This window comes from Anas acuta, chromosome 1 (genome assembly GCF_963932015.1).
Source record: "Anas acuta chromosome 1, bAnaAcu1.1, whole genome shotgun sequence".
NCBI classification, from domain to species: domain Eukaryota; kingdom Metazoa; phylum Chordata; class Aves; order Anseriformes; family Anatidae; genus Anas; species Anas acuta.
In genome coordinates, this window is record NC_088979.1 from 30211545 (window position 1) to 30234836 (window position 23292).

Here is a 23292-nt window from a genome sequence, read left to right on the forward strand (position 1 = left end):
TGTTTTGAGCCAGTACAAACCCTAACACAACTGTGCTCAGCAGCAGTGCAGACAGATGCTCGTGTTCTCCACCTGCTGTGCTACAAGGAACTCCCCTCTCTGTGTACGTGTTGCCGTGAGTCCCCCTACACCTGGCAGATCTCCTTATGAAGGTCCTAGGAGAACTGGTACCAATTACAGGACTGTCTTAATCGGGTATTTAACCTATTAGGACACAAAAAGAAAATGAAGTTATGCCCTGTAAAGTGCCTGACCTGCAGGCTAGGCTCTCCAGAAGTGCCTCAGGCACTGCAGAGCATCGAGCCAGGCTTCTGGAAATCTCCTGCTCAATGGAGATTGAGATGTGGAGCTGGCAGAAGACTGCTCAGCTCCAGCTTTGTGCCACGGGCAGCAGGAAAGGAAGGAGCCGAGCAGCAGAAAGTCCACAGTGTTCTTACGCTTTCCTGGCAGGATACATGACTCAAGGCACAAGGGTAGCTGAGGAAAAACTTCTCATTCCGTTCTCGGCTATGGATAAAGCCCCACAATGGTTTCACACTGTACTCTATGGCAAACGTACCTTCGTGCAGATTTGCAGTAACTCTTTCCACCACTGCAGATACATGCGTGTTCAGCTCCGCTGATGGTACAGAGCATAACATTTTCTGTGAAGCATCACAGATACTGACCCGACACTGATTAAATCCCAGCCAAAACCACTAACTGCCAACAAAGGAGGCGATGGCTTGGCAGAAAGACCACAGCCGTTCATAATAAGGAACTGTAGGATTATTTTCTACAAGGTTCACTAAAGAGATGCATTCCATTAAAAAATAAATAAATAAATAAAGTGACTTGCAAGCTTCAATATAGACTCATAACTAAAGAATAATTTCATGGTTTGCACATCACTAACATTGACATTTAAGTTACATTCTGTTGATAAAATACCATTTAAAAGAGAAACCATCTCGTTCTCTCACAGCCATGTTACTTTTGCAATGGTGACAGAATTAAAATAGCAGTGTGTATTTCCCTTCAGGCAATAAGCTGGTATGTCTGTATGTAAGCGAAGACGTGGAAAATAGAAAGCTTGAAAACCATCATTTTTATGGAATTGTTAAATTTTGCTTAAAATGAACCTATGTAAGAAATATTTTAGGCATTTGTCCCTTCTAGTCATTTGTGCTTCTTTCAAGCTGTGAAAAGTAACTTTCTGCAGAAGAGAGTTTGTGAAAAATAACACTGAAAATTATTTCACTAGAAAGGTAGATCTGTGCCACACTAGAGTTTACAAGTTCCTTTTACAACACTGGCAACTTCAGCACAACTTGCTGGCCTCTGATAATTCAGTCTCATTTTCCCTATCCAGCTAGTCTGGGGATAAAAAAGTGAGCTGAAGAATTCTGGATTACTACTAATAAAAGGATTTTAAAACACAACTCTAAAAACAAAACAATAAAACCCCACAAAACTTTGTGGTTTTCATTTGTATTCAGTTCCCAAGACATTTTTAAAAACGTCCCAGACTTGGGCACTGGCAGGTGACTGCAGAATATTCTCCCTCTGAAAACGTTTCTGGATTGTGTCTGCGTACTAACTGACGCAGTGTTTCAACATCATGTATGAGTATCTGAGGTTCTCGGAGAATGAAAGATTCTCCCATAATAAGAAATGCTGTAATTAATTTCTAAAGCTGGGATCTTTTCCACCCACAGAGCCTGTGAGGAGCACAGGAGATACCTCCGCTTGCTTCCCACATGGCGCAGCTGGCCCTATGGGACTTGAGCAGTTGAGCTCCCGCTGGAATTTTGCCCATGTCTCAAGAAATTAAAACACTCTTGCTCGCAGGGAACCCCAGTTTGAGAAGCACTGGAGCTCTACAAACAGACATTCCTGCAAAAAAAGAACCAGAAACAGAGGATGGATGGTTTGTCATCCGTGAACTTGTTCTGAACATGGTTATACCCCAAATAACGTGCTACCTGTCACTCTTCCGACAGTTGTTTCGGTGTCTTTTTGTCAAAAAAAAAAAATCAGCAATCTTTGAATAAGACAGGAAATCGATACGGCACCAACAGAGCTCGCCACCTGGTGATTTTGCACCAGGGTAACTTTTTAGTACTCGGTGACATCACCCCAGTTTTGGAGCTCCTTGGCAGCAGGGGAGCTGTTGGATGATCCCAGTCTACTGATCTTCCCCAAATTGCAAATACCATCGGTAGTATGCGAACAAAGTTGCTTAAAAATAGAAGATGTACTGTGGTGCTGACATTCTACATATTGTGTAAATTTAAGCTCGTCAAGGCTGGTGGTTGCCAAAGCAGTTTTGCAGAACCCAGAACACCCGCGGTGCTCAGCGTGACGGGAGCATCTGGCACGGTGGCTGGGGAGAGATCCGTGAGCTTCCCCGGGCTCTGCTCTGCAACACAGAAACCTGAGATTAACATCTGAACTCTGCCCCCGACGGAGAAATGGCCTTCGGTATAGCAACGAGCTGTCCCACCTCCCCTGACAGGGTCAATCATGCTGGCAAACAAATAAAAGAGAAGGTTAGTGTGGCTAATCACACGGGGTAAGTCATGATGCTCCCTTTTAGAGGTGTTCACCCACCACGCTGTGACATCCACGCTACAGATGGGAAGGAAGATGAAAAGAAGGAATCAGTGCTGCTTACGCCCTGGGAATGATGTCCCTAAGTGGTGGCCCTCCTACTAACCAAATATCTCTTTGAAATTTGGTGAGCACCCTACTGGAAGAGACGTCTTTCTAAGTATTGTAGGGCTGGTAGCAGGAAGGTAAAAAGACCTCCAGTGCTGCACGACCCCAAAGATTTTAGTTCTCAGAGAAGGACTCTGTGTCAGTGACATTTAGGCTTGCTGGAAACACAAGTACCCAGAACTGGTGGTGCTGGGTGCTGGTACTGAAAGCGGCTTTTTTCAGCCTGAAGAAATTGGCTACGACCCCAGCCGGAACATATTACAGAGGGACTATTTTTAGCCCTGCCCCTTTCAGCAGATAACAAGGAAATGGATGCTTTTTGGCTAATTACCACAAAGGCAAACTAGATATGCTCTTAAATGCAACGCCCGTGCTAGCAGGGGAAGAGGAGCAGAGCAACCAGCAGAAGAGCGCTGTTCCATGAATCCTGTATGAAAGAAACATGGCGAGGAGAGCTCCACAGTTGCAACTATTGATTTCCTTCCCCAGAGAATGAGGAAAAATCCATGCAATATTTGCCACAAGCCCTTCTGAAATGCCTGCCCCTAACCATCTCAATTCTTTTTGAAAATGACCTTCATGCCAGGCTCCTCCAAAAAGCACAGGAAACATTCTGTATGCCAGCTGTGGAGAAGCACAACAGCATCCCAGCAGCACCTCATCACACGACGGCAGTTCCAGAGAGATGCAGGTGTGCCTATCACCTGGAATTGATAACATTTTAAGCCATGAAGAAGACATGTTTCATGCTGCATGGTAACAAAGCCATCTGAAGGCAAAAGAGAAAGGAGAAGAGTAAGTTACCCAGCAAGGAAGCCCGCTTTGTTCATCCTGTGTCTCCGTGCACTTGCAAGGGGAAGGAAACTGAGATCCAACAATTACCTATCCAAAATTTAAGCGAGTATCTGCTTTCCATAAGTAATATGATTCATATGCTAGGCAGTGTATTGAACAAAAGAAATTGATGTTTTTTTCTTTCTTCTCCTAAAATAGCCTGTATACACCGGGCTAAGAGAAGCTGAAGACAATGATGGGGCATAAAAGTTCTGTTGACCTATGCGAGTTTAAGAGAAATGTGATAAATGACCTGCTGTGTTACAAACAGTACGTTATTCCCTATTTATTAACATTATTATAATGGCAGAAGCAGCGTCCAAAATGACAACTGTTTCAGATCACTGCACCAAATAGCATGGTAATGTACCAGACCTATTAAAATCCAATCTCTGAACAGCACTTGTAAGAACAGTAAAAGATGACACACAAAATGGAAGGGAAAAGAGAAAAGATCCTAAGATTACAACGCAATACGTAGCAAACCAACAAAATCAACTCCACCAACTCTGAACTGAGGAATAACTGCTCCTCCACGCTGCTCAACTCATCTCACTTTGACCCTGTTTTGCTAACTTGCTCCTCTTCCTTCCTTTATTCCAAAAATCTGAAAAAAATGGACCAAGAAATCAAGCATTTAAGACGTCGCAGTCCAATGGTTCACAACTGGAACGGTATTGGGTGAGTTACTTAGAACATCTTAGGGAACACCTTTTTGAACTAAGCTGAATTTTATTTCAAGCCAAAGAAACTGATCTCCAGTGCTCGAAAATCGTGGTGACACCAACTCCAGGAGACGCAGCCTCAGCTGGGCGTGAGAACGGCCTCCCACTGCAGGCAACCTGAGGAGCACGTCAGCTGCTGCGGAAAACGCACGCATTTCTTCATACATATTTATTTTGAAAGGGAATGCGTAGCCAACTGAGCACATCTACCAAAATATATACGAAGTGGCATGCTGGTCAAATTATTCATTTTCTTTTCCTAGTAGGGGGTACGTGGGGAAAAAAAAAAAGGAGGAAAGAAAAAGCTGGCTTAATGTTCATTTTCAGCAATATTCTGAACTGTCAGTCAATACTCTCACTAGTAGTTTTTGAGAAGCCAAGCAAATAGTTCAGCTGGTCTACACTAATTAAATTTCACTTGCCTGGCCTAGACCAGCAAATGTCAGGACTTCTGGCAACCTATGTAATATGGTTATAAAGAAATGTGGCTTTTCAAAGCTGGAAGATGATAAATTATTCTAGAACAGCGTATTTCACCTAAAAGCCCCCAATACGTGTTTATTCCAGGAGTTTTTTTCTATGGATTTCCATCGCATTCTCTGTAGAAACCTTTGAACAGAAAAAGCAAGACGACACAAAATTTGTGTAACCTCGTTATGAGCTGCCACGTTGGCAAACTCCACTTTCACTACTAATAATTCAAGTTGTATTTTTAAGTTGCTTGAGAGAATTATGGAGATTACAACCTCGCTGCATTTTTAAATGTCAAGTCTCGCCTTCCGAAATCTTTTTTCTGACTCCTTTTTTTTAATCCGGCACGCAGTTTGGGAGAGTTCAGTAATTCAGATTACGTATACCTGATCCAGAGCCTCCAAAAAACCTGTGAAAGGCAATCAGCGTTTGAGGAGAGCACTGAGAATGAAACAGGGACTGGGATTTTCTCCCAGTTTCTGCGTGCCGTGCACTGCTGTTGGGGAAGCTCTATCAAACACCACATTCATCAACTTCTTGAGCAGCACTTGCACGTGCCTTCAAAGCCTCCTCCAAGAACTGTTAGTCTGGGACCCAGCTACCACCTTGCAAACGATCTGAGCAATGCCAGGGATCTCGCTGTAGGTACTGATCTTGCTAATACGTCAGGTTGAATCAGAGTTGTGCAGAAGTCGCTCCCCGAGTTGTTTTTCCCAACTTTCCTCAGAACGAAATGCAGTTGGAGCATCTGGGATGCCCATGCGTTCAATTTATTTCTGAAAAATGAGTTTTCTGTGAGGAAACTGGAGAAACAGAAGAAAATAGAAATGGGAAGGGGAGACTGAGCAAGGCTTGTGGAAGAGGTGGGCCAGCCGTGGTCAGAGGGAAGGGCAGGAGCGAGGTGAGGACCTGGGCAAGAATGGAAGCAGGGAGTGTGGCAGAGAGGATTTGAAATGGGGTTCGTGCCAGTCTCCCATTTTCTCTCTTTTGTTCATAGCAAAGACACCTCAGGACTATCAAAGCCTTATTTTGTTTTCCTCTCAAGTTAGATAGAGCCTGAGGGGACCCCAATTGCTTGGGGGCCTCCTCTCTCCCTGTGCCCAGTTCTAGCCTCCTGGGGGGCCTCTCTCTTGGGGAAGTCATTAACTCCAAGGCAATGAAACGCCGGGACCATGCAATGAAAGTAATGCAAATGAACATCTCTTAAGCTTAAGAGACAACATTAAGTGACAGACAACACCTCCTCGTGGTGTAAAGCCGACCACAGTGAGATGGAGAACATAATCCAGTTTGGGTGGGACCAGCTGGGCGGATCTGGAGGCTGCCTAGGGGAAGGCAGCCTGCATAGGGTGCTGCAAGTGTTTCATGGCATTTGTTCCCCTTCTAGGGCCTGAAGTTCAGGGAAATGGAACCAATAAATCTGTCAACAACAAAACCTAATAATAAATAACAAAACAGGTAATACCAAGTGAAGGTCACACAACTTTTGTTCAACCTTTCTGGCAGGAGACCCCTCTGCACCTTGTATTTAAATGGTTCTGAACTTAAGCTGTCTACAGGCTTCCCATAATCAAATCAAAGGGAAAACCAGCCATCATCTGCTAGGCTTGACAACGTTTGCACCCCTATGTATGTGTCTAATTCTGTGCTCTCATTACCCATCCTAAAACCCACGTATCACACTCATCTCCCACCTAACTGCTGGCAGGCCTGTCACAAGACCATCACTCCGTCCTCCCATCAAAACTCGTCAAAACAGGACAGAACCCAAACGGGAGGCAGCACGTCGTCCCCATTAGCCTATTTCCTTGACCCAGATCCAGAGGGTAAAAGAGAAGGGATCCGTGTCTTCGTTCGATACCAGGGAGGCATCTAATTCCTTTTGGTCACTGCCAGCTCTCGGAAAACAAACGATGAGAGTTATTGGAGTGTGCAGCTTAACTTCATTTTCCAGGTCTTCCAAGTTTGAAGCAACTGCACTTATCATTTAATTTTATTTCCTTCCCAAAGTCAATTTGCTGTTGTAGCACTCGAAGCCTACACAACAGATTTGCTGTTTTCTCAATATTATCAATTCCACCTTTGGAGAGTCTCTCTCACGTACAGCACAATAGTAAATAAAAAAGGGAATAAAAATGGTTTAATATAACACAATTCTATAATTTATGTGGTTTATCTTCAATGCTCTCACTTTTATTTTTTTTCCCCCAGTACAAATACACACTGCACCATGCTGAGGGTGGGAGAGAATAGAAAGGGAGTGAAAAGTTAGATTCTGCTACTGAAATACCAGAAACGGTATTTGGACATAAACCAATTTCTTCTGAGGCTCTGACTGCTAGATCTGCTAAATCTCACGCTGATTTCCACCAGATGAGATTATTTTTTTCTTCTAACAACGTGCAAAGTTAAAAACTAGGCATAGACAGCCTGACAATTCCTCCACAGCAAAGGAAAAAAAAAAAAAAAAAGGTGCAGTCAGTTTTCAGCTTCTCAGTGCTTCCAAAGACAAAACCTGCTTTCATGGTTTGTGTCTTTGTTGCTCCTGTAGGAGTTCTACACACAAAGAAAATCAGAGATCAGAAGGGGTACGCATGTGCGCATGGCAGAGAGGAGAATGCTGAAAAATGTGAAGTTTGGGTAATGTGTCAGTTTTGGCCTCCTGCTGTGGCCTTACCATGGAAGCTTTTCTGCTGAGGAACAGAAGGCTGTGTACAAAATGCAGAAAAGCGGTTGGATCGAGCAACCTGTGATTAAAACAATTATGAAGCAAATACATTGCACAGACGATATTCATATACATTTAAATTAGCCAGATTGAAATGAGTCCTGTTCTAGTAACATCGCGTTTGCTTCATACTCCATTTCACACTGATGACAAAAATCATGACAGCAATCAGAGAACACAGTCTGAAATGAAATAGCTCACTGCACATGAGCAAAGTTATGGCACTGATGTGCCAGCAGCTAGAACATAACGTCTCCGAATTGAATAAACACAATCAGGAAATACTGGAGCAGTTTGGATCGCAGAGGAAGTTAATAAAACATAAGATACTGTAAATGTGGTATACGATGCACAGCAAACAGATCAGGAATTGGGGAAAAACATCAAAACATCATTTTGCCTTTTCTGCATTTATTTTGAAGGTTTTTAAACTAAGTCTGTAACACTGGCAATTGTCTTTCTGAAATTTCCTGCCTTGCATTTCTCTATATACAACCAACAACGTAAGAGGATGATTTAATGAAAACTCACATTTAAAATATATAAGTATGTATTTAATATAGTGCATGATTGAATTCCAAATCTGATTTATTAATAGAGAGCATCGCCAGTTAATTATGCAAATGATACATGAATCACATGGTGACTTCTAGATGCACTGCATGAGATTTTCCAAAGTCACTGAGACTGTAAAATTTGTGTCTTGTGATTTCCATGTCACTTCCATTACTTTTTCTATCAAGCATCCCAGTTTAGGATGAGCACTTCTCCCTAAATTCTTTCCTATTCTGACCATTTAAAATATCTTCCCAGAGGTGCTCTTTGTCTAGCATGGCACAGTTTTAAGTGTTCAGTGGAATTCACTTTGGACAATCCACACAGACACCTATACACCAGAAGCTGGTCCTATAACCAGACAAACAAACCCTTAAGGCTTCAGTAAAATCTGTTTTGATCACATTTAAATACAGACATGCATTCATATGAGTGCTCTAATAAGAGTTTTGTACACAAGGAAACACACAAGACCATATCACCCCACCAGACAACACCAGAGGGAGGCATAAGCCTCACGCCAGCCTCCATTGCTTTACAGTAAATCCACCCCAAAATCAAGAACAGCTCCAATCCTATATAAATCCTACATAAAACCACTAAAATGCTGAAGTTGTCCATCCCTAGGAAGACAATAATAAAAGCATTGAAGTAAGATATTACATATCCATTTCTAATAGCGCTGTCCTACCTTTTCAGCTTCATGTAATTTTCACTAGCTGCAGGCCTGCATTCAGCACGTTGCACCACTATTCCTTCCAGGGAGAGTTTATCTAGTAGGAAAAAACAAAGCACAATTGGACATTAAAATAAAAGTCACCAACACGGTCAATATTTGAATTCTGTTTCAGCATTCTAATTCAGCATTTAGGAAATATAATGTAAGTTCCCAAATCATATTCTGAAATCTCTGCTATTTTGACAGTGAAGAAAGAAGCAGGCAAAACATGCTTGCACAGCAGGTATCCCCAACACATCTTTATTTGGCCATCAGATGTTTTACATAGCAAGAATGAATCACAAAGATGAAATTTTAAATAAAAGGCTGGTAACTGGGCGGTCTTCCTTTCTTTAGATTGTTGCACTCAACTTACCTAGGAAAAGTTTTCCAAAAATGTGCATTGAATACAGTCAGTGTCCAAGAAAAGAAAAAAAAAAAAACAACACAGAAAACCTAACCACCAAAATATCCTAAAGTAATGGTATAAAATATGAGCTTTCATTTCATTTTTACTTACAGAAGAAATAATTTTCGTCTTATGATAAAAAACAAGTAATACATATGCTAACACTTGGGGAAAAAGAAATAAAATCTTGCTGTTCACAACACAGAAGATCACCCACCAGGTTCTAGTTAATACTGCTCTCCCCACATTCACCTCTGGAACAGTCACTTTGTCATCCGATGTGAACACCTTTTTGCCTAAAGCAACAACGCCTACCAGAGCAGTACGATAGTACCAGCCTGCTCCATAAAGAAGGAAAAGTCTAAAAACTAAGAGCAACCTTATGCAGAAAGAAGTGACCGTGGTAAAATATTTCTGTGGTCTGAATTTCTACTACGATGTTCTGTTCTAGAAGGGGGTGGTGGTGTCAATTTTTACCATTTGTTTTGGGTACAGCCAATGCAACACATGTAAAATGTACACCTCTGGAATAGCCTTGCATAACAAGAAAAGATGAGTTTCTTCGCTTTAATGGCTTGATTAACTCTCACGATCTGAGATTTCCTTCCAAAAGGCATTCTTGTCTTGCTGTTGGTGTAGGGTAGCACATCGTCACTGCCAGTTCCTGCTGACAATGTCACCGAAAGGACAGAAACACGTAGAAGAAGTGATGTCAAGTAACACGAGGCTCTTTCTGAGATGCCCGTAATTTTTTCCAATGCCTTATCGGCTGAAATATTACCACATCTGGAAATCTAAGCCTGCTCCCCGTGAATAATGCAGACAGCAATTACTTCAACACCAACTATTTAAAAAATGATTTAATTTAAAACTTCTTGCTTTGGCTTGGAAATTCACTCTATCCTTTTAAGGAAGAAGAATACCACATGTTTGCAGGTAGTTTTGAACACAAAGCAACATTTTTATGAACACATTTCTATTGTTATTGATTCCTGAGGTTCATGAGGAAGAGAAACAACCTGGCCAATTTGCCTGAACTCCCGTGTACTACAGGCAATTAAATTTTATCTTCTTTCTTCTGCACAGAACCTAGCAACCTACGTGTGACTAAAGTGCTACTAATATCGGTGCTTAATTTCTAATAGGAATTTGTCTCCAGCTTCTGGCATTCGGTTCTTATTATGTCTTTCTATACTATGCTAAAGAGCCTTTTAGTACCTGGTATTTTCACCCTGGGAAAGCACTTTTACGTTGTAATCAAGTCACTTCTCAATCATCTTTTCAATAAATGAAGTAGTTAAAGCTCGTGCATTATCTCCCCATAAGGCACTTTATGCCACACTTAAAGTTTCGTGGTTCATAGCTGCGCTTTGTTCAATCTTTCACTGACATTTTACAAATATGGAGGCCAGAAAATGGATGTAATACTCCTGTACTCGTCCTGCCTAAACGAGAGATGGATATAAAATAACAGATAGAGGACAAGAGGTTGCAATTTATCTCACCTCACCTTAGCCTTCGTAAGGTTATTCAGCAGACTGAATTCAAGAGAGGGAGGGCGACTTTCAGAAGGCAATTCCCCCCTTGCTTTTAGGATTCAATGAACTGCCCCGTGTTGGTGGTTGCCCCCCAAGATCAATTGCTCTCTGAAAATCAAGCTCAGGGGCTCAATGGAGCTGACTGCCGATTATATCACTAATGCGTCTATTTGGAGTCTTTCAAAACCTCGCATTTTACCTCTGTGCTCTGCATTCCCCGTTCCTAGGTATGTAATTGCCTCTGGCTTGGTTAAAATGCATTTTCTTTAACCAGATTCTGTGAATTAAGTGATCCAGGTCACACCGTGACAGTCCTGCCATATTTATTCGCCGTCTGACCAGCGTTTGTGTCAACCACGACACATCCTATAAGCAGGGATTTTCACTCACCGCTGTCCCCCTCGCTAATCCTGGAGGAAGCCCTTCAAACTACAACCCAAGTGCCTTCCTACTGATAATTGCCTTCTGATCACTGTCAGCGAGTTTTTCATCTTATTCCATGCTTGGTATTTTTTTTAAACAAAAATCAGAACGTTTTAAGACTTCAGATTACGTGCAATACGAAATGCTAAGCAGACTGCAAACGTGCTGGTGCTTTATGAGATGGACTTGTCAGCTCCAAAATAAACGACACTAGAAATAAAATACTAGAAATTAAATACCTGACTTGAATACTTGAAACTAGAAATGAAATACTAGACTGGAAAACTTTCACGTAAAGCCATGCTAGTCGTTTTATTGCTGTTCTCTTCTATCCACTCAACTCAATGACAATTTTTCCCTTGGTTTGCATAGAACAAGGCTGATTAGCCCGTACTTACCCAAGCCATCTGGGCCAGTTGTCTAATACTGACAAGCCATTGTCAATCTCTGCACAAAATTCTTGCTGAGTTTTGAAGCCACACTTTTAAAATCTGAAGATTTAGTATCAGTGGACCAAATAGGCCCCCCACACCAACTATTCAGGAAGTGAAGTACAGTTGTTTGAACCTACCCATTAACCATGCTTATCCTTAGTACTACCTCATGGTTTATGTCTTCAGTGATAACTTCTTTTAATTACCAATGGTCTGGACTTGGTTTTTAATGCTCCAGCTGCTTCCCAGTACAAGGCTGCCCACAGCGTCTGACAAGGTGGCCTTCCAGCTAGCCCAGCCTGCTGTCAAAACCCATCCCCTGTCCAGAAGCTGAGGGTTGTGTCCCACTTTCCCTGGACTCTCCTGGGGATTTGAAAACATCCAGAGAGGCTATCGGAATAAATCTGCAAAGATGCACGCAAACTTCCAAATGCAAGGATCTAGTGAGGAAACACTATTTTTACTCCTTTCACAGCCTACTTAGCCTTAAATCACCAACTGATGCTTCGTAACTTCAGAAGCAGGTCTCCTCTCACCTGTTGCAAGGCCAGAGCTGCAATGAAAAGACATCCAAAGTGCTACGTGTCTGCCTTGACACTTTTGTATCACGTTAACCTAGAATCCAAAGGATGAATAAGGCTTGAAAGTAGCAATTTCCCTTTAAAAATACCTCAGTTCCTTAGGTATCCTTCACTCAGAAGGTGGTGAGGCCCTGGCACAGGCTGCCCAGAGAAGCTGTGGCTGCCCCATCCCTGGAGGTGCTCAAGGCCAGGCTGGATGGGGCTTTGGGCAACCTGGGCTGGTGGGAGGTGTCCCTGCCCATGGCAGGGGGGTGGAACTGGGTGGGCTTTAAGGTCCCTTCCAACCCCACTTAGTCCATGGTTCCATGAAAACACTTAAGGAAATCTTAGTAAACAGGCACTGGAGAAATTTATTGAAACAATGCAGAAGATGTTTTTATTTTATTTTTTGAGAGAAAGAAAGAGACAGCTTGCCTTGCAGATTTTTTGTGGTAATTTTTCTGTCTGACTGCACCTAGCTCTAATTTTCAGCCCCTAGATCTTGTTAGACCTGTAATTGCTCAGTTGAAGAGCTGGGAATAAAAGTTTTCTGCCCATCCAGGCACTTACATACTCTCACCCCCTATTAAGCCTAACAAACCATGTTTCCTCAAATCTTCTAATAGCCGTGTTTTTCAGCTTCTTAATTGGTCTGAGAAATTTCCATTTATTACCATCTCTCCTGAGCCGTCGTCCTCACAGGCAGGCTTGATGGTGGATGGGACAGGATCCAGTTTGCTGACCACTTTCCACAGCAATTCCCTTCAGTTGTTGGGGATGCATCCACTACCCACAGGCCAGAGCCTTTGCCCTACCCCTCCCACAAGCATATGGGCTGCAAGCTCCACCTACGGTGTATTCCTAGGCATAAAAATTCCTACTTGGCCACATTAAAATACCCTACCCGGCTACCCAAATGATTGTGCATCAGTAAGCGTCTCCTTGTCTACTACACTCCCAGTCTATATCATCTTCAGACTTTATCAGTAGCTGTCTCCTGCTGACTAAAAATAAATAGGACTGAGAACCCAAACCACAGCAACACTTTAGAGATAATTCGCTGCTTAAATGCACCGGTTTGAAACCTGGCAGATAATTCTGGTATTTTATGTAATTGTGTAATTTATATAATTTTTGTATTTTGACAAATGGGACCTACTCAGAGATTTAACAGAAAAAAAAACACTACCTCCTTGCTGAACAAATTGCAAAAACAACAAGGAAAAGGTACAGTCCCTTTTCCTTCCACCCACATTGATTAGCATTATATTACTCTCCCTTAATTTTCAACTAATTGACTTCCAAGTCAGATGTTCTACTGTTTCTCATAGCCACTTTCTGTTCCTGAGTACCTGAGTCGTCCAATTTATCTTTCAAACACTGGCACAGGATTTGTTTCTTCAGTCCTGGAGCACTGCAGTGCTCAAAATTTACTGAAAAATATCAACAGCAACTGCTGATGGAGTTTCCTAGACAGCTCCTTTAAAACTCTTGAATGCAAATTGTTCAGACTTCCTTGTTTGAAGTTCTTCAATTTTAATTAGCGTGTAGAGCTTGTCTTCAATAGCTGTTAAGCAACATCCTGGAGTTATTACTGGGATGAGAATGCCTGTGCTACTGTTACTGTGAGACAGTAACTATCGAACGGTTTAATTATCCCACAACCTGGCCAATTTTCTGTGTTATGACATTAAATAACTAGCACATTGCCTTGATAACCCAAACAGACTTTATTAGGAGGGTTTCCTAACACACTTCGAAAATTCCCCACCTCTTTCAGCTGTAGAGTTCTCCTCATAGCCTTTTGTGCTGTAATAAATAAAAATAGCTGTTTTCTGTAACCTGGGTCATTTGCCCTGATAACAGTCTCTCAGTGAAGCTGATGTTCAGATGCATGAGTAAGCTGAACCCTTGGTAAACCACTGACTTCTCTGTCGTGTGCTCCAGCACTGAATCCTCAGCTCCACTGAGTGCTACTTCCAGACCAGGAGGTTCAGGAGGAGAAGGAAGCTGAGGAGGAGCAAGGTTGGTTGTTTTTTTTTCCCCAAAAGGAAGCACATATCACAAAATGAGGGGCAGATCCCTGCCCCGCTTCTCAGATTTGATTTTCTGTGTAGCTGATAGATAGTAGAGCTGCAATTTTCACTGTCTCTGGGATGGCTTGCCTGAGAAGGAGCTGAACTAGTGTGATAGCGCTGCTTGAACGGCCAACCCCAGCAAGCAGGTGACACAGCAGTGATTTGTGAAGCGATGGTTATTTTGGGATTGCTACCTACCCACAGCAGCAAGCATAACTCAGCTGTACAGGGCAGAAACAGGCAGCTCACTGATGGCACAGGACAGCATTCAGCAGCAAGTCGCTCCCTCCCAATCCATTTGGAAGCAGAAAGGACCAAGACACACCGAGCACATCTCACTGCTCTCCCGGTGCACCGCGCAAAGACTCTGGGGTGAAAAGACTGGGGAAAATGTCTCTAAAGTTGTGAACCTTTACAAAAAGGAACTTCTGGACAATATTTTAGAGGAAGAACAAAGAGGGGAAAAAAAGGAAATTCTGTTTTTCTAGACAAACACCTTCAAAATATCCTTTTCACAGAGATGTGCCTGTTTCAAATTTCATGTTACAGACACGTGTAAAGTTACATGGGTTTGTTGCAATGAAAGTTTTACGTCAACTCCACACTTTTCCAGCCTCAAAGGTTTGAATGTAAATATTCATGATCTCCGCAGCGTATCTGCCACATCAAATAGACTTTGAATATTTTAGTGGTTCATATGATAGAATGATTTTGCGTGATCTTTCGAAGAATACGTACTCGTTCGGGAAAGTAGAAAATTTCAACTGCAAGTGTTAAAACATTCAGAAGATTATGTAAAATGTAGAGAGATCAGCTTGCCACAAAAAAAAAAAAAAATCGTATCCTTTAGAAACCCCAGCTCTCCTTGGAAATCCCTGCTTACTTCTGCCAGGACATCACTTTTCAGCTCCAAAGTATTTTAAGATCATAGTGTAAGACGAAAACGTCATAGAACTGATTTTCTTAGGGTTTAACAGCCACTAACGTGGTTCAACGCTGTAGCTCTATATGATTTAAGTACGTTAACCAAATTTTCCATCATTTGACATTAAACTGAATTTGAACAGAAGCCTCTTGTAATCCAAAAAAAAAAAAATACTTAAAACTATTCTGTTCTTTCATTTCCTTGATTATTCACTCAATAATTACGAAATAAGTTAATTTTGGAAAGAAGTCTAAATGTTTAAAAAATCGGCAGAAATTAGTTGAAATCTCTGACTGAAGCGATGCTAAACGCTTCAATGGCATCAAAGAGTTAAAAATAAAACCATGACTAATTCCTGATAAATCAAATCTAATGAATAATATCTTCCTAATATATCACATACAGCAGCAGAAAAAAAAATAGCGTATCAGTGCTAGGGACACCCTGGCAAGTAGAATAGCGAGTTAAAAAAAAAAAAAGTGCATTTATTTCTACTAGATTCAGTTACCAATTAATAAAATATTACAGTGATGACTCCACGGTATCAATAAACAGCCTTAGAGACAGTGGGAGCGGTATGAATAATATCTTTAGGAATCGGGTGGAAGAATTGAAGGGATAATCTGTCTCTCTGTTGTTAATTGTGCAAAGCAGGAGGAATCTACCTGTAAAAGTGAACAATAGATCTGGAAGAAGATGGGATCTCCTCCCCGCGTCCAGCCCGAGGTAGGTGCTCGCTCCTGCCCCTGCTTTGGCTGCATGCAGCTCCCCCCTCCCTGTCCCCAAGGAAATGCACACACAGAGGAGTGCAGAGCTTTCCCTTCCCTGCTCTGAGCTGCCAGTGCTTAAAGGGGAAACCTTTGCTAAAAGGCACCAAAGGCGAGCCCCAGAGCAGAGTCTCGCAGAGGGAAGCCAGCCATTTGGTTCGCGTGCTCTGCTGCTTCCCCCCGTGCAGAAGTGTTGCTAAGCTATAGCGCTGTGCGATGCTCCATGGGATCTGTAGGCACACGAACCTTTTGTTCCACAGTTGTTGCTACCGAGAAGGGAGGAATTGATGCTCGACAGCCTTGGTGGGTTAAAGAAAATCACCATTTTAAACCTCTCTCCTCCCTGGAACAGTTTTTGTCTATGGCATAGGGAAGGGAAGAAGCCAAACCTCATTAGGCTGCAGTTCTTGTACTGGTGCAGATGCTCCCCTCAGTGACAATGGAAGCTTTCACCACGAACTTAAAGCCAGTCAGCCCAACACGTCTTCAACATCCCTTCCAAAGTGTCTGCTGAGAAAACATCCTGGTGCTGTGCACGTGTGCTGTAAGTGAGAAGTATGTGCACACACCTGATAAATGACCCCCCCACCGCCCTCCTACAAAGGGGGATGCTTTTAATTTCAGCCTTGTCCTGGTGCACCCATCAGGTGCCATAAGCAGCACAAGGAAAACGGGAGATTAAAACCCTTGAAACATAAATGAAGCTGTCCTGTTTAACACCATAAGCACTGCACATGATTTGGCCAGCTGCTACTATAAATACATTCAAAGTACTAAAAGCAAGGTGTCATTCAGTACAGCATCATTCATTTCTGTCAGGAACCCTCAAAACTTCTGAGACTTAAAGGTAGGGGAGGGAGAGAAACGCTTTCTATGCCCTTCTTCCCTTACACAGTTAAATGCAAATTCCCCCTTACAGTCATATTCCTGCTATCTCCCTGCATACACAGCTGATACGCCACCTACTGCAAAAGCCAGCTGACAGACCAAGCAATGCTAGCAGCATTTCCATTCCAACATCGTGCCGGAGCTGAAGAAAGGTGCTTTTAAAAAAAAAAAAATCGTCTTTTCAGGCTGACGGGAACAAAGCAGGACTGCTGGCTTTTTGTCCTCGCTTCGAGAATGGAGAGAAAATCAAACCGAAGAGCAAAGGAATCTGAGGAAATACACGGCGCCTCCGAAGGCTCGGAGCAAGACAAGGACTACAAAACATCTCTGGTTACCCTGAACGTTGGTGGCTATCTGTACATCACGCAGAAACAGACGCTAACCAAGTATCCAGACTCGTTTCTTGAAGGTATCATCAACGGCAAGATAATGTGCCCTTTCGATGCAGATGGACATTACTTCATAGACAGAGATGGACTCCTTTTCAGGCACATTCTGAACTTCCTCCGAAATGGAGAACTTCTGCTCCCGGAAGGGTTTCGAGAAAATCAACTTTTGGCACACGAAGCAGATTTTTTTCAGCTTAAGGTGTTATCAGACGCAGTGAAATCCAAGTGGGAGAAGGAGCAGCTAGCGTCTCGAGAGACTACTTTCCTGGAGATCACTGACAGCCACGACCGTTCCCAGGGTCTCAGGATCTTTTGTAACGCTCCCGATTTCATAGCAAAAATTAAATCCCGCATCGTGCTGGTGTCCAAAAGCAGGCTGGATGGCTTTCCCGAGGAGTTTTCTGTGTCTTCGAATATCATCCAATTCAAATACTTCATCAAGTCTGAAAACGGTACGCGGCTCGTGCTGAAGGAGGACAACACCTTTGTCTGCACCCTGGAGACTCTTAAGTTTGAGGCTATCATGATGGCTTTAAAATGTGGATTTAGACTGCTGACCAGCCTGGATTGCTCGAAAGGGTCTATTGTTCACAGCGATGCACTTCATTTTATCAAGTAATTGCAAAAGGCAGAGGAAACGAGCATGCAGCCAGCAAACCTCCTGTAACTACAGCGTCCTGGCATCACAAACACCGTATCTAACCAGCCCCGTGCCACAGAGCTCGGCTGCTAATCAGTTAATGTGAGCTAATGGTATGTAAATCTCATAACGACATCCATCTCTGGCTTACTTAAAGCTGAATGAGAATTTTATGCCTGAATTTAATAAAAAAATTACCTGCTAACCACTGTAAACGCAGATTGAATGCTTTGTGCTGTTTGTAATATGTTTTATTCATGCTGTCGTTCAGCCGGAGAGTCTAGCTGGGTTTTTTGTGTACTTGTCTGACTGCCACGCACACACCTAACTGCTCTGCTAAGCAGCAGGGAGAGTATTTCCACAGAACAGGCAGGCTGAAAATCTGTTCTGCTTCTAACAAGTCTCTCAGACTGGCTTTGAAATGGAATAAATTCTTCTGAACGGTCGTTAGTGTTCATGCTATTGTACTGGGTTTGCCAAAACGTGACATTGAAAGAGGGTTCAAGAATTAATCAACTCGATTCGAAAGTTGAACTAATTATTTCAACGCACTTAAAATCAAATTTACAGCTGTGCTGCTGCATTAACAACAATTGCTAAAGCACGTGAACCAACAGATAATGCTGGGGAGGGATTACTTCTGTGCTGGGAAACGAGCTGAATCTGCAGAGAACGTAACATTTTCTGGTTCCATATAGTTATCAGATGGCTAATAAAAATGTTTGGCAGAAAGTTTGACATAGCAGGCTTCCAGCAATGACATCCTACAATGCTCAAGTTACTATTTTCTACTAATCATTGGTGTTCATAAAGACAGGCAATTAACAGAGCCCTTGCTTTGCACAATAGCTTTCTAAAAGCAGTTTGCAATATTAGTTTTGAATAGACCACCTGCTGGCATTTAGGATGCATCAATATAAGTAATGGAATAAATATCTTCTTTCTCCTCATCTTCACAATTTATCAAATCTGCTAATTTATATTTTAAACAAGGTTTTAATAGCTTTGGCGGAACAGCTCTAATTTAACCACAAGCATTACAAACCAGTCACTCCACAGAAGCAGACTGAAAAATCAACACGCCGCACAAAAAGAAGCTGCACTAACTCAAAGTTTAAGCTTCGTCCATCCCTGGGCTCTACCATCATTCGCAGCTCAAATGAAATCAAAATTCAAGTTAAATACCATTAAAGACAGAAAATCCAACCAAGCAGTTTCTTAACTTTCCCAGAATATTCATTTTGTAGAGAAAAAAGGAAATAAACATTAGGACTGTCCAAGTGAAACGCACTGCAATGCATACCACAAGTGACAACTGAGGAAAAGAGCTAACGTTTGGTAGGCTGAAAACAATTTTGTCTCGGCTTTTAGAGGGAACAAATCCATTTTCAGTAATAGCGACTGGGAATACAAACTCAATGTCCCTTTATCATCCCATTTGAAACCCCAGTTCACCTGTAACACACGATGACTGTAGGTAACTGGGTCCCTTGCTGGGATGAATTCAGAGGGAGACCAGGCAGCAGTGACTGCAAAACAATCCACTATGGTTTTATCAAGTGGGGAAGTCCGATCCCTCCAGAATACCCACAGACTAGAAACTATAAACTTCTCTATCCTCTCTGTATTACAAAGTTAAGGATAAGAAAATACGTGCTTTTATTATTTTATTATTTTTTTTTAAGTTTTGAGTTTTCCCAAACTATTAAAAATCAAGTCACCTGAAATTTCAGGCATGCAAACTGAAGAAGAGTTTGCATGTCCCAGAACTTCTCTGACTTTGTCCACATACATTAACCATCTACAAGAGATACATAGAAAAATACAATTCTTTACGTGCTCACCTCTTTTATATTCTTAAGCCATTCCAACTAGAACTCTATCACTGCGTACATAATGATCCTCCCTCCTTCCCCTCCACACACCACAATAAATTGTTTTCAGAGTGGTGCCTTCAAGAATTCTCATTAACCATTAATCTTGTACCTAAAACAATCTCTAGGACATCTGCAGAAAGTAAATGTGAAAGCTCACCTGAGAGAAACTCAGATTCCTGCTGATCTCCTAGGACAAGAACTAGAAATGTCATCACACAGAACGATGACATGAAAAGCCCTTCGTGGACTCATTTCTCTACAAGAGCAAAAAAAAGTGACAAGACAATCTTAATGAGCTTCTTAACTGATCTCCAAGTTTTAAAGAAGCGTGCTCTCAGTGCTGTCAAATACACAGCCTGTATGAGCACAAAGTCTGGAGGAGGCTGTTGCTCCTCAGATGTCACATCATCCATTTTCACTTAAGTGCTTTTGGTTATAACCTTCACTTATAATTAATTTTTGATTGAGATTTAAATTGCCATTAGAGTTGAAAAGAAAGAAAAAGAGAATAAAATCAATTTTGATCCCAAACAATTAATAAAAACCTTCTGTGGTTGCTTGCCTTTCAATTGGGCTCTTAGGAACCGTTAGCACGGTCGTATCAGAAAGCAGTGCCACTTGTTCACCGTAGCATGACTTCACCCGTGAGAAAGCAGCAGAGAATTTGACAGTTCTGCATTTGTTCTAGGAAATACTTTTGGAATATGAGCCATTCACAAGCTGGTAATCACAGGTAAAATTCAAAACACCTGAAATATCTTCTTAGCTTTTGTATTTACAAGATTTACTGGAAAACTTTCATTTGCCAGGCGCTTGATTCAGAGTACCTAATTCTCTCTTAATTTATGAAAAAAAGAACACTTGAAAGCTTCCCAGTTCACATTGTATCTGATATGAGATAATTCGATGTATTTGTGGTTTTGTTCAATCAGATGCTTTGATGTAGTGATGAACTTGAATAATTTATCAAACCAGGATGGCAGCGGCTTGCTTTTATATATAAACAAAATGACCACATAAAGCTTCCATAATGTTTCCTCTTCGCTCCATAAATATTTAATATAACAAATCTATTTTGCATATGTTCACTCAGGTGGGTGCTCGTGTTACAACGCTGTAGGGTTGCCAGAAAAGGAAGCAAGTTAAACAGCATGCTTACCTTTTCTGCCTCGTCTTTCCAGTTGGAAGTTGCATATTTAATACTGTTATGACAATGATAAAGGTGCAAAATCAAGTGCCTAAGTCAAAAATACCAACAGTTGTTTTAACAACATCACTTTGAGTATGATATACACCAAGTACTTCTATTCCTTTTGTTAAGGGCTGAATCACGATGACTTACCAGTATAATCCTGAAAGCATCATGTAGGAACTGTAATTTTTATAATTTCTGTGAATTACCTTCAACTGCAGTGGTAGGAATGAAAAGTAACTTCCCCAAGGAGGGGATTCAACCTGTTCTCACTCTAGGACATATCCGCTTGCCTCCCTGCCTCTTTTCCTGGTGAGAAAAGGGCCATCAAGTGGGCAACTGAGAAAGGCCAGGGAGCTGGAGGCAGGGCTGACCAACACACACTGCAGAAAAAAAAACTTTCTGGCTCCTGTGAATGCTTGTGGAAAAATATATGTATATATTGATGTCAAATTGATCAAAACACCCAGTGTACTGCTTCCTCCCACACTCGCATGCCCATACTCTCCATTGGTGGAGAAGCAAGCAACAGCTGTTTGATCACACTTGGCAGCATGGTATTATAGCATTCACCTATTTGGTTTATTTCTACGTGAGGACAAAACCTCAGAGTGGCTGCACTAGGTCAGATTAAGATGTTTCTAGCCCAGCGTTACCCGTGACTGTGAACTCTGTTTCCATCTCTTCATACTGAATCATTCTGGTCATGATTCCCATTTTTCACCCTCTGACCTTCCCCTCTCCTAGAAGGCAAGTAAGTAAAGGCAGTGGCTAAAAGCAGGTGCCTAGAAAAAAATATAGAAAGCAGAGGCACATATGCAATGCTCCCCTGAAGTATGCTGCCAGACTCCAACAGCTCACTGCCCAGTGACTTCCAGAGCCAGTCACTTCATCACCAGCCACTTCCAGAGTGGTCTCTACAGAGAGCCTTGATGCTCTGAAACCCACAGGCTGTGCATCAAGGTCAAGCTCCAGCTTTCCTCTCCCTACTGTCAGTACCTGCTTGCCCTGTGAGCAGTGTTTCCCAGCACCTTAACTGCCCTACTGACCTTTCCGTGTACTTGCGTCGTATTTTTAACTGTATTCTTGCATTTGTACTTGGTATGACTGTGAAAGTGACAACTGGCCATCTCTTTTCTAAGATAGACAATATTTATTTAGATCCTGAAAGGAAAAAAAAATCATAACCTCATTTGCAGCAACCAATGACGTTTTCAGCTCTTTCTTGCAAGCATTGCAAGGTTTCCATTCAATAAGATGGAAGGATATGAAGAAACTCAGGTCCCCTCCCCACTAGCATACATGCAGAATAAGGACAAATTGCAAAAATTATTGCAATTCAATAATGGAAGTGCCTCATCCATTAATTTGTTTATTTAAGTAGAAGGGTCATGGTGTCCTGATTCAAATAATGAATGAGGAACAGGGATGGGAGAGGCAGGTTCATTTGGGTCTATGACAAAGTAAACATTATTTTCTTAGGCAAGAATTAATTCATCTTTGATGAATAACTATTACCTAACCTCAAGTCTTGTCTGTTGTCCTATAACACATGGCAGGATTATCAGGAAAGTGAGTACTAGTTAAAAAATAAAGGTATCATACGAAGAGAGAAGCTTGTGTAAGTGGTTAGGTTGAAACAAAAGCAACTGATAAGGTAGAAGGAATTTAAGATCAGAAAATATTATGGTTTTCAGCTTCTCTTGAAACGGCCATTCTGTAAGTACCATGCACAAGGTATCGCACAGAACACTGCCTCAAAGCACTGCCTCTATAAATCACCATTCACAATAAAATGTCAGAAAATAAGCAGCACGGCAAAGACGGTAGGAGGGAGATGTCTAATGGCACCTGAGGAACTTGGATGAGCAAGCACTCTGCAAAAGAAAACACACTCGCCTTCCTTTCTGAAAGAAATTGCATAATATCCTGCAGAACTAGACAGTTGACTTCTCCTCCTAAAAACGTGTGTGGTAGGAGTACCACACAGCTAAAAGCAACAGTCTACCAAAAAGCTGTTTCTATCCGCGCTGGTAACAGCTTAACATCATTGCCATTATCATTTAACACCACGTTTGTTCATTTTAAGCTTCCGAAAGGAGCACTGTTCCGCTGCTTCAGAAACAAAACCAGTCAGGGAACCGGTACAATAATTACAGCCGTAAACAACAGCCACTCATTTAAAACATTATTGCATGGTGACATGCGAGTTCAGCATGTTAAGGTTTAAACACCAAGCAATTAGAAGAGGACTTCAAAATGAAGCCATTCTGAAGGTCTGCAAAACCTGTGCTAATGCCAGGAGTAAGTACAGCATTGCCTTGGATACTGGTGTTACAGCTTTGGGGAATCCAAGAGGTGTATGGAGCACTCATGGAGCCCACAATCTGTCTGGACATTAAAAGGGGACTCCCACAGTTCCACTCCGAGCATAATTTCAG

The 23292-nt window shown here is 41.9% G+C and overlaps 2 protein-coding genes across 2 annotated transcripts in view; one reads left to right on the forward strand and one right to left on the reverse strand.

Moving 5' to 3' along the window:
• Nucleotides 1–23292, reverse strand: part of GTF2F2 (general transcription factor IIF subunit 2) — an 83259-nt gene that overhangs the window by 38028 nt on the left and 21939 nt on the right. Inside the window, exon 6 of the mRNA XM_068675074.1 lies at nucleotides 8705–8786. Coding sequence (XP_068531175.1) covers nucleotides 8705–8786 — 82 coding nt within the window. The remainder of the gene's footprint in view (nucleotides 1–8704; nucleotides 8787–23292) is intronic.
• On the forward strand, nucleotides 16827–17997 carry KCTD4 (potassium channel tetramerization domain containing 4). The gene has a single exon (XM_068675081.1). The coding sequence runs from the start codon at nucleotides 16988–16990 to the stop codon at nucleotides 17759–17761; it is 774 nt and encodes a 257-aa protein (XP_068531182.1). The 5' UTR covers nucleotides 16827–16987; the 3' UTR covers nucleotides 17762–17997.

What these genes read in the sequence shown, in the direction of transcription:
- KCTD4 (XM_068675081.1), top strand. Translation starts at nt 16,988, where the DNA reads ATGGAGAGAAAATCAAACCGAAGAGCAAAGGAATCTGAGGAAATACAC.